This window comes from Oncorhynchus nerka, linkage group LG12, assembly GCF_034236695.1.
Source record: "Oncorhynchus nerka isolate Pitt River linkage group LG12, Oner_Uvic_2.0, whole genome shotgun sequence".
Taxonomy (NCBI): Eukaryota; Metazoa; Chordata; class Actinopteri; order Salmoniformes; family Salmonidae; genus Oncorhynchus; species Oncorhynchus nerka.
Window position 1 is genome coordinate 50,606,412 of NC_088407.1, and position 18,013 is coordinate 50,624,424.

Below are 18,013 nucleotides of genomic sequence, written 5' to 3' on the forward strand. Positions count from 1 at the left end.
TATTTTTTGTTAACTTGTAAACAGCAGCCAAACGCAAAGTGTGTTTAAATCATTTCTAACTTCTTAACAATTTATGCTAGTAAGTTTTACCATGTGGATGTTAGCTTGCTTGAGCCTCTCCATGCGTTTCATTTCAAAACATTCATCTTACAAAGTAGTTGTTTAATATAACTGCTTAACTATTTATCTGTAGATGGAAATGTTTTTTTGTACTCATTTTTTTTCTAATCTTTACAGGAAAATGCCACTATCTGATGTGTGAAGACATTTCACTGCAGCTAATGTAGAAGGAAAAGCTGTGTACATTTGCAAATACTGTGCCAAATCATATGTGAAGAATGCAACAAAGATGCAGAATCATCTGGCCAAGTGCATAAAGTTCCCTCAGCGCTCACAACAAGCAACCTCTGACAAAAGTCCCTCTACTTCTCATTCGGGGTGAAAATGATGAATCAGACACCTTATCGACAGCAACAGCTCATGGTCCTCCTGGAATCAGAAGTTTTTTTTGACTCAATGGAGGAACGTAGTCAGAGAAATGCTGATGAATGTCTTGCTCGAGCTGTGTATGTAGCTGGTTCACATCTGATGCTCACAGGCAATGAGTATTGGAAGAGATTTCTGAATGTTCTTCGTTCAGCATACACCCCTCCAACCAGACATGCTTTATCTACTCATTTGCTGGATGCAGAGTTCAAATGAAGGTCAAGCAAATCATAGAGAAAGCAGAATGTATTGCAAACATCTCTGATAGGTGGTGAAGGAATAATTAACTCCATCTCTACCCATCAACCAGTATTCTACAAGAGCACAGAAGCAAGGGACAACAGACACACCAGTCACTCCATTGCTGAAGGCAGTCATCAATGACCTTGGACCACAGAAGGTATTTACATTGGTGACAGACAATGCTGCGAACATGAAGGCTGCTTGGTCTAAAGTGGAGGAGTCCTACCCACACATCACACCCATTGGCTGTGCTGTTCATGCATTGAATCTGCTCCTCAGCGACATCATGGCACTGAAAACAATGGCTACACTCTACAAGAGAGCCAAGGAAATGGTTAGGTATGTGAAGGGTCATCAAGTTATAGCAGCAATCTACCTCACCACGCAAAGTGAGAAGAATAAGAGCACCACATTGAAGCTGCCCAGCAACACCCGTTGGGGTGGTGTTGTCATCATGTTTGACAGTCTCTCCTAGAAATGGCCATATAACAGTCTGCCGATATGGACAGCCCCATCAAGAGGATCCTCCTGGATGATGTATTATGGGAGAGAGTGGTAAGCAGCCTGAAACCTATAGCAGTAGCCATTGCATGGATTGAGGGAGACAATGCTATCCTGTCTGATGTTCAGACTCTGCTTGGAGATGTAAGAGAAGAAATCCATACTGCCCTGCCCACTTCACTGTTGCTCCAAGCAGATGAAACTGCAGTTCTGAAATACATCAAAAAGCGTGAAGACTTCTGCCTGAAGCCCATATAAGCCACAATGTACATGTTGGACCCCAAGTATGCAGGCAAGAGCATCCTGTCTGGTGCAGAGATCAACAAGGCCTATGGTGTCATCACTACCGTGTCTCGCCACCTTGGCCTGGATGAGGGCAAGGTTCTTGGCAGTCTGGCGAAGTACACTTCCAAGCAAGGGCTTTGGGATGGAGATGCAATATGGCAGTCGTGCCAACATATCTCATCAGCCACCTGGTCGAAGGGACTTTGTGGATCTGAGGCTCATTCCGCTGTTGCCTCCAACATCCTCCAAATCCCACCATCAGCCGCCTCAGAGCGCAACTGGACCTTGTTTGGGAACACACACATTCAGGTAAATTTATGGCTTTTTGAGCCTGACAACAAGCCATCCTCAACTAGGTTGGAAAGTGACAGTGAAGATGAGACCTCAGTCTGATGTTCAAGAGGTGGACATTAAGAAAGTCCAGGGAGAAGACATGGAAGCCAACCAACGCTTTAGTTTCTTGACTATCATTTTACAGATCATTCAATATTCCCTTTCTTTTGTTGTTCAGTGAAATCATCCCATGTGAAGAGTCAACTCAATTAAAATTCAATTCTTAACTAAATGTTTTTTTTTCTACTGGAATGATTTAATCATTTGCAATGAAGTCTACTTAAAAGATGAGGTAAAAGGTTTCGATCTTCAAATGATATGGTAAATATATCCAATGCAGAAAAACATCTACATTTAAATATATTTCTGTTAGTTTCCACCTCTGATTATTCCCCAAAATGTGCAACCCTAGTTATGATAACCTGTTTGCAATCCCGCTAGCTTGCTGGCTAGTTAAAGAGGTTTGTTGGCTAGTTGGCTACTGCCATCAATGTTGTTTTGTTATTATCAGATTTAGCCTGTTCCACCATTTACACAATGCATTTGAATATAGTGCGGGGAAAGGGAATCCGGACACAATGTCTGCACGGTAGACATTTAAATGCAGTGGTGTAAAGTAAAAATACTTTAAAGTACTACTTATGTAGTTTTTGGGGTTATCTGTACTTTATTATATATACTTCACTATATTCCGAAAAAAAAAAATGGTCCAATTCACACACTTATCAAGAGAACATCCCTGGTCCTCCCTACTGCCTCTGATCTGGTGGACTCACTAAACACAAAATGCTTTGTTTGAAAATGGTATATTAACCGAATACTTGTAGACATGTACTGGGTGACTTTCACTTGAGTCATTTTCTATTAAGGTATCTTTTACTTTTACTCAAGTATGACAATTGAATACTTTCCCCACCACTGTTTACATGTAGGTGTAGATACATGACATACTTGGAATTCCATGATCAGAATACAAAAGCTTAATGAAATAGCAAGTCTAGACACAGCCTTAGTCATTTAGAAGCTTTTAGTCACTAGCATTTCATGAAAAAAGACGGGTACGGGGGGGGGAAAGGAATGGAGAGGAAGAAACAAGAAATGAAAAGAGGGAGGTCTGCACTTGTGATGCCGTGGGTCTCCTACTGGGGTTGCTTAGCAACTGGCCATCCCCGCCCTAGCACGTGTGTGTGTGGCTGTCTGGTTCACCAGACACTCCGGAGGAGATGGAACAATATACCGCTGGGGAACTGATGATACAACCATTCACTGACACTGCCCATTTCGCTAGATTCAACATCCTGTTATTACACAACATTTAAGTGTATAAAGTTGTTGGAGTTTGGGATTCTCTCCGCTGGATATGTGGTACTACCGATATTTGACTCCCATGGTCATTCAACTCCTGTTTCTGAGGACCGCCATGCATGTCTGCTGGTTTTCCATGCCAACGCCTAATGAATGTCATTGATTGTCAACACAACACCTAGTACTTACCCGGTGAAGTCTGCAGAGTACATGCCATAGTCAAAGACATAGACCCGGGTTATCTGACAGAAGCTGAGGTAACCCAGAGCAACTATGAAGCATAACCTGCAGAGAGAGGAGAGACAAGGTCAGTCAAAAGGTCAGACACGTTCAAATGTCTATACTAGCATACTTTGCAGAATGCACCCCCCTATATATTGTTTCATACTAGGTAGTGTGCTAGTGTGGGTATAGGAAGAGAGTCAGGGAGTCAATGGTCATGTTCTCATATGTATGCAGGTTTACAGTGTATTCAGACTATGGCTTTTTCCACATTTTGTTACAGCCTTATTTTAAAATTGATTTAAAAAAATGTTTTTCCCCAGTCACTCAATCTACCACACAATAATGACAAAGCAAAAACAAGTTATTAGACAAAAATAAAATACCAAAAAATGTGAACCTTCTCCCCAGTCTGAGGTCCTGAGGGCTCTGGAGCAGGTTTACATAAAGGATCTCTGAACTTTGCTCCGTTCATCTTTCCCTGACTAGTCTCCCAGTCCCTGCCACTGAAAAACATCCCCACAGCATGATGCTGCCACCCCCATGCTTCTCCGTAGGGATGGTGCCAGGTTTCCTCCAGACGTGACGCTTGGAATTCAGGCCAAAGAGTTAAATCTTGGTTTCATCAGGTGCATTTTGGCAAACTCCAAGGGAGCCGTCATGTTCCTTTTACTGAGGAGTGGCTTCCCTCTGGCCACACTACAATAAAGGCCTGTTTGGTGGAGTGCTGCAGATGGCTGTCCTTCTGGAAGTTTCTCCCATCTTCACAGAGGAGCTCTGGAGCTGTGTCAGAGTGACCATTGGGTTCTTGGTCACCTCCCTGACCAAGGCCCTTCTCCACTAAATGCACAGATTGGCAGGGTGGCCAACTGTGTTTCTTGGGGACCTTGAATGCTGCAGAATTGTTTTGGTACCCTTCCCCAGATCTGTCCCTCAACACAAACCTGTCTCGGAGCTCTACGGACAATTCCTTCGACCTCATGGCTCGGTTTTTATTCAGACATCAATCCAATCAATTGAATCTACCAGAGGTGGATTCCAAATAAGTTGTAGAAACATCAAGGATGATCAATGGAAACAGGTTGCATCTGAGCACAATTTCAAGTCTTATAGCAAAGGGTCTGAATACTTATGTCAATAAAAGGTATTTTATTTTTTTCTAAAATATTTGTAAAAATGTTTTGCGCTTTGTCATTATGGGGTATTTTGTGTAGATTATTGAGGGGGGGGAAGTCATTTTATCCAGTTAAAATAAGTCTGTTAAAGTCAAAGAAGGTCTGAATACTTTCCGAATGCTGTATATCAGTTAGCGGAAGGACGTCATGGTTCAGTTTGAGGTGAACAATATGGTTTACACATATTCAACAGGTCAGACATAAAAACATGACCGTTTCCTACGATTTATTCATCTCCATGACATGATATCCATGAGAGATTACTACTATAGGTTTGTCAATCAATACAATAGGATGGCACTACATCCTACAGGACATGAATTCTATCATTTACTCTTGACAACACACTCTGTTCCTCCTCAGCTTCAAACCTCTTTATTCACCACTCAAAGAGCCATTGCCGAAGCAGGGACGGTGGGCTTGGCTGCATATCTGTGTGGAAGCCGGGCGAGAGGGCAAAGACCCAGCTCCCGCCGTCCTGCCAGTGTTGTTAGGAGACAACACCAGATTTCATTGGTAGAGAGGGAGCACTGAGGGCTGCTGGTACAAAGCTGACACTGATTCAGCTCGCTGGAGCATCCATCTGGTTCTCCACAATGGAAGGTATTGTGGACATCCGAGGTGCCATTAGACAAATCAACTAGTCTTTGTTGGGGATGAGGAAGAATGCTGGTGGTGTGCATCTTAGGTCCAGTAAGATGGCCGTCCATGGTTACAAGGCCAAGGTGCTTCGGAATAGGAGTAAGCCTAAGAAGTGTTTATTTGAACATGCTGTCACCTCATCAGGGTACACTTGTTGTGTTTCTCAGAACAGCAGGTGGTTGATATAAGTGTGATTGCTATCCAGTTCCAGCATATCATTCAGACTTGTAAAACCCAGGTTTCTTGACTGAAGAAAATGTCCTTGACATTCGTTTTCAGGGCAGTGAATCAGAGCGGATCTAAAATCATTAGACCTGTATATCGACTACCTAGGCCAAGTCAAATGTAGTGCTTCACTATGCATGCATGCATTTTTTAAGAGGAATCTTAATCTATTAGAGGCTTTTTCTATTTATCCCAATGCAAAATTTCAGCTCAACCACATGAAACAATGAGTTGAAGCAGTTACCAACATTTGCTGAGAAAAAGCAACAGGTGCCAGAGTTTAGCTTCAATAAGTAAGTAGCTGATCCCTTGGCCTGTCTCCCAGAGGAGAGTGCTGGCTGGATCACAGAAAGGACCTACGAAAAGCATTCTCCTAGGGGGCCTGGTATGTGTGTGTAAGTGTATGCACGCGTCTACCCCAAAGGTCAGCAATATATTGGGATTCCAAGTAAGGCCAAGTTATTGGCAGGGGCGCAACATTCACTGGGGACATGACCCCTCCGACATAAAAAAAAATAGCATATTTGTCGCCCTCCAGTTATCTTTGCACTGTGATAAACAGCGGCTCAGGTGTGCTTTAGGACCATGCAGACTCCTCAGAGTGGTCGAATAGGCTGTTTTCTGCACGGACACTACAGAGCGTGCTGGCAAGCTGTGTGAAAGCAAAGCTTCTGAAAGGCTGGTGTAAGGTCCAGCATGGGAGCGAAAGAGGCAGCTGCTGTATGTATTGCGGTTTCTCTCCGTGTTGTATAAGCAAGCAGAGCAGAAACTGTCTACTCTTTAGTTGACTGATATAGATGGCAATGTAACTGCTGTATGTATTCCCAGTGTTGAGCTACAAGTACGTTACGTTAGCGAATGTTTCATCCCCTCGACTGAAGTGAATGAACTAGTAGCAGCTAGTTAGCTAGCTACCAGAGCCAGTTCAGCGCTAGCTAGCCTCTAACTATATGTCAGATAGCAATATCTAACAGCTGTTGTATGTGTATGGAATTGTTTTGTCCCATTTGAAGAGAAGTAATTTGATGTACCGTTAGCTAGCTCACTAACTTTTGCGATTATTTTTGCTCAATCACACTAGACCTGAATCAAACGATGAAACCTGATATTTTTATTAGTCAGTATAATAAAGCAACGTTATTGATCTGTCCGTTTACCTAACTAATCCCCTACTTTTCACACTGACACGGTATAAACAGCTCTACATGCTTCACTGTCATGGTGTACAAGTCAGTACACAACACTATGCTCATCATGTCTTAGCAGGATCAGATGGTGACAGGTGTCCCTGTGGGGTCAGACAGCCAGGGAAGAACAGTCCACGGAACTCAGGTGAACTTTGCAGAATATTATAACAATTAGTGGATGGCTACAACATTCCATCTTGAGTTGATGGGTAGGTTACTCTGGAATAATGGTGATTTCAATTATTGAACCATTATATTATCCATGAATAGAATCAATGTATAAATGTACACCAAGGTAATTATTTGTCATGCCTCATCTGAGCAGATGATGACAAGGGTTTCATCAGGGTCAGGCAACCAGGGAAGACCAGTCTGACAGACCAGAGGTGAACTTTTGCAGATACAACACTTTATTCTCTCTGTGCAGCAAACACTGGACAAGCCAGAAGCTTCACAGATTGAAACTATTTTAAGGCAGTCAAGCAAACCTCTAAAAGTTGATTTCCAAACTGTATCAAGCGTAGTACTATATCTCTTGACACAATGATGAAAATAATCATGGCCTCAAACCTTCAAGCTGCATACTGGACCCTATTCCAACTAAACTACTGAAAGAGCTGCTTCCTGTGCTTGGCCCTCCTATGTTGAACATAATAAACGTCTCTCTATCCACTGGATGTGTACCAAACTCACTAAAAGTGGCAGTAATAAAGCCTCTCTTGAAAAAGCCAAACCAAAAAACTATGGGCCTATATCGTATCTTCCAGTCCTCTCAAAATTTTTAGAAAAAGCTGTTGCGCAGCAACTCACTGCCTTCCTGAAGACAAACAATGTATACGAAATGCTTCAGTCTGGTTTTAGACCCCATCATAGCACTGAGACTGCACTTGTGAAGGTGGCAAATTACCTTTTAATGGCATCAGACAGAGGCTCTGCATCTGTCCTCGTGCTCCTAGACCTTAGTGCTGCTTTTGATACCATCGATCACCACATTCTTTTGGAGAGATTGGAAACCCAAATTGGTCTACACGGACATGTTCTGGCCTGGTTTAGATCATATCTGTCTGTCTCTGTGAATGGTTTGTCCTCAAGGTTCCGTTTTAGGACCACTATTATTTTCACTATATATTTTACCTCTTGGGAAGGTAATTCGAAAACATAATGTTAACTTTCACTGCTATGCGGATGACAAACAGCTGTACATTTCAATGAAACATGGTTAAGCCCCAAAATTGCCCTCGCTAGAAGCATGTGTTTCAGACATAAGGAAGTGGATGGCTGCAAACTTTCTACTTTTAAACTCGGACAAAACAGAGATGCTTGTTTTAGCTCCCAAGAAACAAAGAGATTTTCTGTTGAATCCGACAATTAATCTTAGTCGTTGTACAGTCGTCTCAAATAAAACTGAATGACCTCGGCGTTACTCTGGACCCTGATCTCTCTTTTGAAGAACATATCAAGACTGTTTCAAGGACAGCTTTTTTCCATCCACGTAACATTGCAAAAATCAGAAACTTTCTGTCCAAAAATGATGCAGAAAATTAATCCATGCTTTTGTCATTTCTAGGTTAGACTACTGCAATGCTCTACTTTCCAGCTACCCGGATAAAGCACTAAATAAACTTTAGTTAGTGCTAAATACGGCTGCTAGAATCCAGACTAGAACCCCAAAAAATATCATATTGCTCCAGTGCTAGCCTCCCTACACTGGCTTCCTGTCAAGGCAAGGGCTGATTTCAGGGTTTTACTGCTAACCTACAAAGCATTACATGGGCTTGCTCCTACCTATCTCTCTGATTTGGTCCTGCCGTACATACCTACACTTACGCTATGGTCACAAGACGCAGGCCTCCTAATTGTCCCTAGAATTTCTAAGCAAACAGCTGGAGGCAGGGCTTTCTCCTATAGAGCTCCATTTTTATGGAATGGTCTGCCTACCCATGTGAGAGACGCAAACTCGGTCTCAACCTTTAAGTCTTTACTGAAGACTCATCTCTTCAGTGGGTCATATGATTGAGTGTAGTCTGGCCCAGGAGTGGGAAGGTGAACGGAAAGGCTCTGGAGCAACGAACCGCCCTTGCTGTCTCTGCCTGGCCGGTTCCCCTCTTTCCACTGGGATTCTCTGCCTCTAACCCTATTACAGGGGCTGAGTCACTGGCTTACTAGGGCTCTTTCATACCGTCCCTAGGAGGGGTGCGTCACTTGAGTGGGTTGAGTCACTGATGTGATCTTCCTGTCTGGTTTGGCGCCCCCCCTTGGGTTGTGCCGTGGCGGAGATCTTTGTGGGCTATACTCGGCCTTGTCTCAGGATGGTAAGTTGGTGGTTGAAGATATCCCTCTAGTTGTGTGGGGGCTGTGCTTTGGCAAAGTGGGTAGGGTTATATCCTTCCTGTCCGGGGGTGTCATTGGATGGGCCACAGTGTCTCCTGACCCCTCCTGTCTCAGCCTCCAGTATTTATGCGTCGGGGGGCTAGGATCAGTTTGTTATATCTGGAGTACTTCTCCTGTCCTATCCGGTGTCCTGTGTGAATATAAGTATGCTCTCTCTAATTCTCTCTTTCAGAGGACCTGAGCCCTAGGACCATGCCTACCTGGCATGATGACTCCTTGCTGTCCACCTGGCTGTGCTGCTGCTCCAGTTTCAACTGTTCTGCCTGTGATTTATTATTTGACCATGCCGGTCATTTATGAACATCTTGGCAATGTTCTGTTATAATCTCCACCCGGCACAGCCAGAAGAGGACTGGCCACCCCACATAGCCTGGTTTCTTTCTAGGGAGTTTTTCCTAGCCACCGTGCTTCTACACCTGTATTGCTTGCTGTTTGGGGTTTTAGGCTGGGTTTCTGTACAGCACTTTGAGAGATCAGCTGATATACGAAGGGCAATATAAATACATGTAGAACAAAAATGTGAGGAAGTCCTGGGAGACACGATTAATGGATATAGATATGTTAGAATGCCCAGAAATGTTCATTTAATCTCAGACATAAATTAGTGCAGTTTAAGACCATCTATAGAATGTACTATATGCCAGGGAAACTGAATACCATGCAGAAATTGTATTATTCTGCTGGAGGTGTAAAGCACAAAAAGGAACATATTTGCCTATGTTATGGTCTTGGGAAGGCTGGCTGAATTCTGTCAGAGATGATGTTATTTTACCTCAGTATGTCTACAGATTATCCCTTCTCCCTCTTTGTTTGCTTGGAAATGTTGATACTGGAAACGTATCAGAAGTAACTGAGTAACCTAGCATTTAGAGCTGTACAGTACTATTAGGCATATGATATACATTATATGAATGGTTGTGTGTGTGTGTTTTCCAAACCTTTCCCTTAAAACACACAAACAAAGATGGGAAGGATGTTGTGGAGAGAGCTGAGTTATTGACTAGACCGGTGGGAGTTAGGCGTGGAAGCAGGCTGGCTGGGTGGTCTGGCTGAAATTAGATATAGAGGATGTCTTAATAAAGACACTAAAGGAAAGTCTTTGTACTTTATTTATAGGAGTTGTTCATTTGTTAGGCTATTGGTTAAAGGTGCAAGACAATATTGATTATTGAAATATCATTGATCTAGTTCAGACATATCAATCACTTAAACATATTTAATCATCTCTTACCTAGCTTGACTGTGGGCATTTTTGCTTACTTTTTGTTGTTCTAAATAGAGACTTCTAGAAGGGCCATGTGTCATATTAGATTGTGTAGAAATGCAGGAAATGTGCTTTAGATGTCCCCCCAAAAATGGGAAGACCCTCAGACTCCCTGCCAAATCCCCCCGTGAGGAAGACCTGGGAGACACTATTGATGATGATGATATGGATACAGATATGTTAGAATCCACACACAGAAGGTTGACTCCTCTGGGCTCCCTTAATGTCAAAGTTGGTCAGAAATCCCCAGATGTCATCAAAGCCAGCCTACCATCACTACCTAAATTAGCCACCAGAGACAGACATGGCTAAAACCTCAAACTGATGAAGCTTCACACCATTAAACATGCTTTACTGTCCTATCAAACCATCCAACCTTTGTCAAATTCTATTTGCAGTAGTCCTACTTTTATAATAAATGGGATGTTATATATTATGCTAACAGGAAATGAGCAACATGTAGCAGTATATGGAGCAATGTATTTATAGTAGGGGGATTCTATCTTCCTGATGTCATACGTGTTGGTGTATTTTGACCAGTTGCCTGCAGGCCTCGATAAAGCCTGGGTCTAAAGTAGACTGCCTCCCCGGTGCTTAACTTGTAAATCGAGAACTGCCGGAACAAAAAGTTACTTTGAGGGGGTGACTTGGGGGAATCTGTGATACACACACAGTACCAGTCAAAAGTTTAGACACACCTAATCATTCTAGGGTTTTTCTTTATTTTCTACATTGTAGAATAATAGTGAAGATACATCAAAACTATGAAATAACACATGGAATCATGTAGTAACCGAAAGTGTTAAATCAAAATATATTTTATATTCTTCATAGTAGCCACCCTTTGCCTTGACAGCTTTGCACACTCTTGGCATTCTCTCAACCAGCTTCATGAGGTAGTCACGTGGAATGCATTTCAATTCACAGGTGTGCCTTGTTAAAAGTTCATTTGTGGAATTTCTTTCCTTCTTAATGCACTTGAGACAATCAGTTGTGTTGTGACAAGGTATATGGGTGGTATACAGAAGATAGCACTATTTGGTAAAAGACCAAGTCCATATTATGGCAAGAACAGCTTAAATAAGCAAAGAGAAACAACAGTCCATCACTACTTTAAGACATGAAGGTGAGTCAATCCGTAAATTTTCAAGAAATTTGAACGATGATAAGTTCATTAGAGTTACCAGCTTCAGAGTTCAAGTAACAGACACATCTCAACTTCTCAAAGGAGACTGTGTGAATCAGGCAATCATGGTCGAATTGCTGCAAAGAAACCACTACTAAAAAGGACACCAATAGGAAGACACTTGCTTCGGCCAAGAAACACGAGCAGTGTACATTAGACCGGTGGAAAGAGAGTGATGGAGAGTTGCGTCAGATGACCTGGCCTCCACAAATCACCCAAACTCAACCCAAGTGAGATGAGTTGGACCGCAGAGTGAAGGAAAAGCAGCCAACAAGTGCTCAGCATATGTGGGAACTTCTTCAAGACTGTTTGAGAGAATGCCAAGAATGTGCAAAGCTGTCAAGGCAAAGGGTGGCTACTATGAAGAATATAAAATATATTTTTTTAAACATTTATTTCGGTTACATGATTCCACGTGTTATATCATAGTTTTGATGTCTTCACTATTATACTACAATGTAGAAAATAGTAAAAATAAACTCTTGAATGAGTAGGTGTGTCAAACTATTAACTGTTACTGTACACACACACACACACGTATAGTACCAGTCAAAAGTTTGACACCTAGTCATTCAAGTTTCTTTATTTTTACTCTTTTCAGGTGGAGTAATACACCCCTGATCACACGTAAACAGTTAAATTTCATAGCAGCCACGTTGTATTCCTTCTCTCACCGCCATTTGTGGACTTCAATGCACAAAACATGCTGTATGTGACCAGGTCAAAAAAAACTTAAGCCAACCTGCTACACAGCCTACATTGTTGTCACCATTTTAGCTAAAGTAGCATCATAGTCAGCATAGCGAATAAAACCAACGCGTTAGTAAACCCACTACAAATCATGCAGCAACGTTAGCGTGCATTTACACCGGCAGGCCCCAGTGGCAAAAAATTAGGAATACCATAAGCTCATCTTGATTTGGAGGAGTTTCAGTGTTGTGTTGGAAAGTCATAGCCAGCTAGCTAACATAGTAGGGTGTTTCAGTAGGTTAAACTAGCGAGCTGCATTTGTTAACTAAGTAAGTGAAACTGCAAAAAAAAATGACTCATGCTTCTCCATTTTGGAAGAAATGTATTTGTTCAAAACGATTCAAGTATTGTCTCTCTCTCTCTTTGAGTCAACTACTCAACACATTTTATGCACTGCAGTGCTAGCTAGATGTAGCTTATGCTTTCAGTACAAGATTGATCCTTTGATTGGGTGGATAACATGTCAAAACTACAAGGATCAACTGTGTCAAAAGGTCCCAAAATCAATCAAGGTGTCGTCGAGGATGTATGAATACTGAACCCCACCTTCAGAGGTCAAAGTAAGTATTGAGACTACTGAACTGCACTTTGAGAGTTTTCCCATCCGATGTGCATTTATCAAGAGTCAACTGTATGCATCTCAAATCAACTGCATACGAGTCCACCCATCTGCAATGACCATTTCACTCCCATTACCACTGTATGTGTTGCTCTGCTGAATAACTATTGCAGTTGTTTCTGAATCACCAACAAGCCGAGTCATAGTAGAGTTGCCATGCGACGTGTCTGACCCGCAGAACCAGCCAACTGTCCACTCCGTCACGGGGCAGACATATCTCGGAAGTGACGCGGTGTCATTAGTGCCATTTCAACTGCTGCTCGTATTTCTAGACAATGAGCTGGCAGCGAGCCCCGGCCCAAAGCACTTGGCATTCCAGAGCAGTGAGGCACCACGCCTGGACCTCCGCCGCCTCCTTGGCCTCCCACTGCCCCAACCCACAATTAATCACGCCTCATAAACCCTCCAATTACCCTAATATAATAGGACAGAAAGCAGGGACATTTGCTGCAAAGGCCCAGAGTGCATAATAAAGCCATGTGTGGGAGAAAAAAGTATTTTTGCTGTTGCCTACCAGGTTATACAATTTCTTTCACAGGCAAAAGGAAAGGTGGTCTGGGCTTCAATAGCAACAATAGCAACACTAGCATGTGAGGAAGCTCTTTCTTTCGCTGCACTGTCTATCGCCTTCGCTCACTTTGTCACCTCTCCTCCAACACTCGTTATTGTCAGGTTCTCCATTTCAACATCTCTGGAGGTTTGAATCGGTAGCTCTCCAGACATGGTGCTTATAAAGATGAGTCGTTTCTACTGGTGTTATGAGCTAAATCGACTTATGTATGACTCAGCCAGTATTATCTGCAAAACAGTTCTAGGAATTCATTAAATAGATGTAAAATAAAAACACAAACTACATTCACACAAACGGTATCCCCTTCCACAAGTCCGTATGTTATAACTGATTGACTGCTAACTGCACCAGTCCAGTACGTCGCAGGTGTTTTATGGGTAGACAGTCTTCTCATCCAGCAGGTGGAGCTGTGTTTGCACTAGAGGCATAGAGAGCTGAGGACAACCTCACTAGAGCGTTCCCCAACCTTTCTCAGGGCATGTTCGACAGGAGAGAGAACAGACAAGTTGAACACTACCCCAAAGAAAACAATGCTGCTACCACAAAGCGAGTGAACGACAACTCTACGCACGTAGCGTACCACTTTTTGTGCGAATAACCGCTTCAAATACCCAGGTGTCCCGTGTCCTTCTGGCTGCTTTCATCAAGTCACCAAAACAACAGTCAGTGACACCATGACACTATACAATAATATAGTAGAAAATAGTTGCATTCGTCACAGTGGCGCTAGGCTACTCCATTAGCAAACTGCGGCCTACACTGTAGATGGATGTGTGTTCCATTTATTTGCTCTTGCGGGACTTGCGAGTGTTCCTAGCACCAGCCTCCGCTGTGTTTAATGCTTTCAGGGAAATTCCATTACAATCTGCCTGGTGAGGTGTCTGGACAAAGGCAGAGGGATGAGGAGAAAGGGATGATACTCAAAAAATATAAAAAAAATGGCATGTGCCGATATGGTAAATAATGTGTATTTTTTTCTCTACTAGAAAAACTGTACCCTTGATTTCTACCTCTGCAATTTCAGTCCCCCCCGTCTTTGTCTACATCCAATGTTCACCCTCTTTTCGTCAGACTTTGTTACCACTCCTCTCTGACCTGAAGCAAACTCTTGATGTTTTTTTTAAATTAATTTTTATTTCACTAGGCAAATCAGTTAAGAACAAATTCTTATTTGCAATGACGGCCTACCGGGGAACAGTGGGCTAACTGCCTTGTTCAGGGGCAGTATGACAGATTCTTTAACCTTGTCAGCTCAGGGATTCAATCCAGCAACCTTGAGGTTACTGGCCCAAAACTAACCACTAGGCTACCTGCCGCCCCATGTTGATGGGAAAGATGGAAGAGAAATGTGTGCAACAACTACAGTCGGATCAATGTCATAGTCTCTCGTAGTCATATATTGCAAAGTTCCACTGCAAATCTGCCTGATAACGGATAGGCACATGATAAGATATGCACCCATGCTGCCAGTTTATTCAGCCATAAGCAGCTAAAAATGTTCTCTGGCTTGCCGTTAATTTAAAAAAGAAAATATCAAAATCATTGCATATCATTTCATTCACATAGGTGGTCTCCTCCGCGCCATTTACGCCCAACGACCACTTGATCACTACGTAAAGTAGGGAAAACGTAGAGGACAAATGTAAGTTGATGTGAAAAAGTAGAGCTCGTCTCTGCTGATTTGACAGTAGGATCTCAGCCATAGCAATCAAGCAGTAGTCATACTACATTAAACTGTTCACACATGGCCTCCCGGGTGGCGCAGTGGTTAAGGGCGCTGTACTGCAGCGCCAGCTGTGCCATCAGAGTCTCTGGGTTCGAGCCCAGGCTCTGTCGAAACCGGGACCGGGAGGTCCGTGGGGCGACGCACAATTGGTCTAGCGTCGCCCGGGTTAGGGAGGGCTTGGTCGGTAGGGGTGTCCTTGTCTCATCGCGCACCAGCGACTCCTGTGGCGGGCTGGGCGCAAGTGTGCGCTAGCCAAGGTGGCCAGGTGCACAGTGTTTCCTCCGGCGCATTGGTGCGGCTGGCTTCCGGGTTGGATGCGCACTGTGTTAAGAAGCAGTGCGGCTTGGTTGGGTTGTGTATCGGAGGACGCATGACTTTCAACCTTCGTCTCTCCCGAGCCCATATGGGAGTTGTAGCGATGAGACAAGATAGTAGCTACTAAAACAATTGGATACCATGAAATTGGGGAGAAAAAGGGGTAAAAATTCAACAAAAAAGAAAAGAAAAAACTGTTCACACATAGAAAGCTATTCGCGAACCCTGGAAAGACCCGCCGAAGGTAATGACAGGTTAGGTCAAATCAAATAAAAGGTTGAAGATCAGATCTGAGGGATTTCAAAAGAGATCAACGGCATCTGCAAGCTCAGCACCCCCCGCTTTCCTGAAAAACACAGGCGGTTACACACAACCTCCAGGACCAACAAAATCCTAACGTGAACTGGTCACCGCGCCCCATTCTCTGACTAGACCGCGGAACGCGCCAAAGAAGGTTGAGTAAGGCCGACCCAGAGGCTGAACTCTAAACCAGGCCCTGCCGTGAGATGTGGTCCTGTGTCAGCTCGGAAGACAGCCACATTCCTCTGCATCCTAGAACCTCAAGAGGAAGCAAACGCTTCCACGGAAACGACTCCATTTGCTGTTCAACTGAATTTCGGGCTTTGCTTTTGAAATGTCACCTCCGAATGTGATTACGGAGTGCATTTACCGTCAGGGTCGTCCTCCATTGTACCGTTGCTGGTCGTTGTGATGGATTTTGAGCTGGGGTATTTGTAGAGCCTTCACTTCGGAGAAGGCTTTCATTCCATTTCACAGCCCTAAAAATAACCACAGAAGGTAGCCGGGGGGAGCAATAAGTGCATTCCTCTGAGTGTTCGGGGGGTCATGGACACAGACGGGCGCCACCTGAGGGGTATTTCCATCACCATCAGAACACTTTATCGCTGGAACTTACACTGTAAACATCTTAGCACAGTGATCCAAGGAAGTCTCATCCTTCATGTAGATAAGCAGCTCTTACAATTGTGTACATTGGGGAGGTGCCAGAAGAAGAAAAAAGTGAGAGCGGGATGACCTGGGGGGGGGGGGTGTATGAAGTACCGGAACATATTAGAAGTCAAAATCACCTTTATAATAAAGAATTGCATATTTTCACATGTGGCATTTCATGCAATTCTATGTCATTTTACATTACTAGAGAGTTTAGCAGTACTTACTTTGACACAAATTGAGAATGAGATCAATAAAAACAACCTGGTCTTTTTTCCACTGACTCAACCAAACGTTGCGCAGTTGGTTTTACTTTGGAAAACAACTCGATAGGCCTGTTTGGAAGTTGATGAAATATTTTTGGTAGCCTACAGACAGATGACAGTTATATTTTTAGCAGGAGCCATTTGCTTTCCAACCTTTGTTTTCCTGTGATTGGATTGGAAATATTGCGAAAAGGCCTGTTTCGGCTGAATGCTGTTTACTGACAGACTTGCCGCATGTCCCCAACTGTAGCCTTGTGATTTTGACACACACAATCCAGAGCTAGGCAATTAAAAAAATTAAAAAACTGTTGATCCTCTGTGGTTAAATTACTCCTGGTGTAGTAAATGATTTCTGGCTGAACAGAGCAGTAATAGTACTACTACTATTACCTGCAGCACCTTCAGGTTCAGCACCCTTCCTGTGTCTATGATTCTATAAGGAAATAAATGATGAAGCGAGGCGCTCAGAGGTCGCAGGGTCACGTCTATCAGAGCAGACAGAGATTATAGACCGTAACTGGGATTCTAGTTTCGCTCACCACAGCAACAAACGCGTCGGTCTCAAACGCAGGCTACGGTGTTACGCAAACCATAAGCCCGGGCCGCGGCCCAAACCCGAATCTAGTCTAGAATATCAGACGTTTTCACATGACATGTTTTTTTAGGGGGAATTAAAGAGGCGGCGACACGAATGAACTGGGATCGTTTTGATTAGAATTGTTACATAACAAAACAGAGAGGAGCCGGATCCTGTTCCTGGCTCAAATGAAGCACTTCGGTAAAGATGAATTGAAACAGGCACACGGTCAATGCCTTTCTGTTGCTGGAGAACCACTCTAAATAAAAAGGCCAATCACCTTCTTTCCCACAGGCATTTCTTATCCAATTAAATCAGCCTTGTGAAAAGATGAACTACGTCAGTATAGAAACATGCTATGGATTTGTTCCCTGGGAGCGATGCTCTATTGAAGAGCCACAACGTCCCGGAGTTGGCATCACGTGTTCGTCGGAGCCTTTTGATTGGGCCTTTCCTCGGGCGTGCTGCTACAGTATTACATGCCAAGAGAATGAGACGTTTCTTGCAGAGGAAATAAAAGCATTACTCACTTGTGCATGTGCTCCAGCCCTGCAAAGACCATGATACTGTAGGTCAGGCCACTCTGGACCAGGAAGTGTAAGGCGTACCTGTGTGGGGGGAAACCAACAAGGAGTCAGATCTTCACATTCACTACATGGATCACCACTGTGCCCTCGGGTCTCTCTCCTACCTATCTACTCTGTCACTCTTCCCCCTCCCTCCCCTCCCCCCCTCCCTCCCTCCCCCCCTCCCATTGGCCCCCCAATGGTGGAACAAACTCCCTCACGACGCC

General features: G+C 43.6%; 1 protein-coding gene across 1 annotated transcript in view; it reads right to left on the reverse strand.

The window, feature by feature from the left end:
- mboat2a (membrane bound O-acyltransferase domain containing 2a) overlaps positions 1-18,013 on the reverse strand; it is a 103,293-nt gene that overhangs the window by 16,970 nt on the left and 68,310 nt on the right. Inside the window, exons 3-4 of the mRNA XM_029675072.2 lie at positions 17,751-17,828; positions 3,343-3,438 (exon numbers count right to left, since the gene is read on the reverse strand). Coding sequence (XP_029530932.2) covers positions 3,343-3,438; positions 17,751-17,828 — 174 coding nt within the window. The remainder of the gene's footprint in view (positions 1-3,342; positions 3,439-17,750; positions 17,829-18,013) is intronic.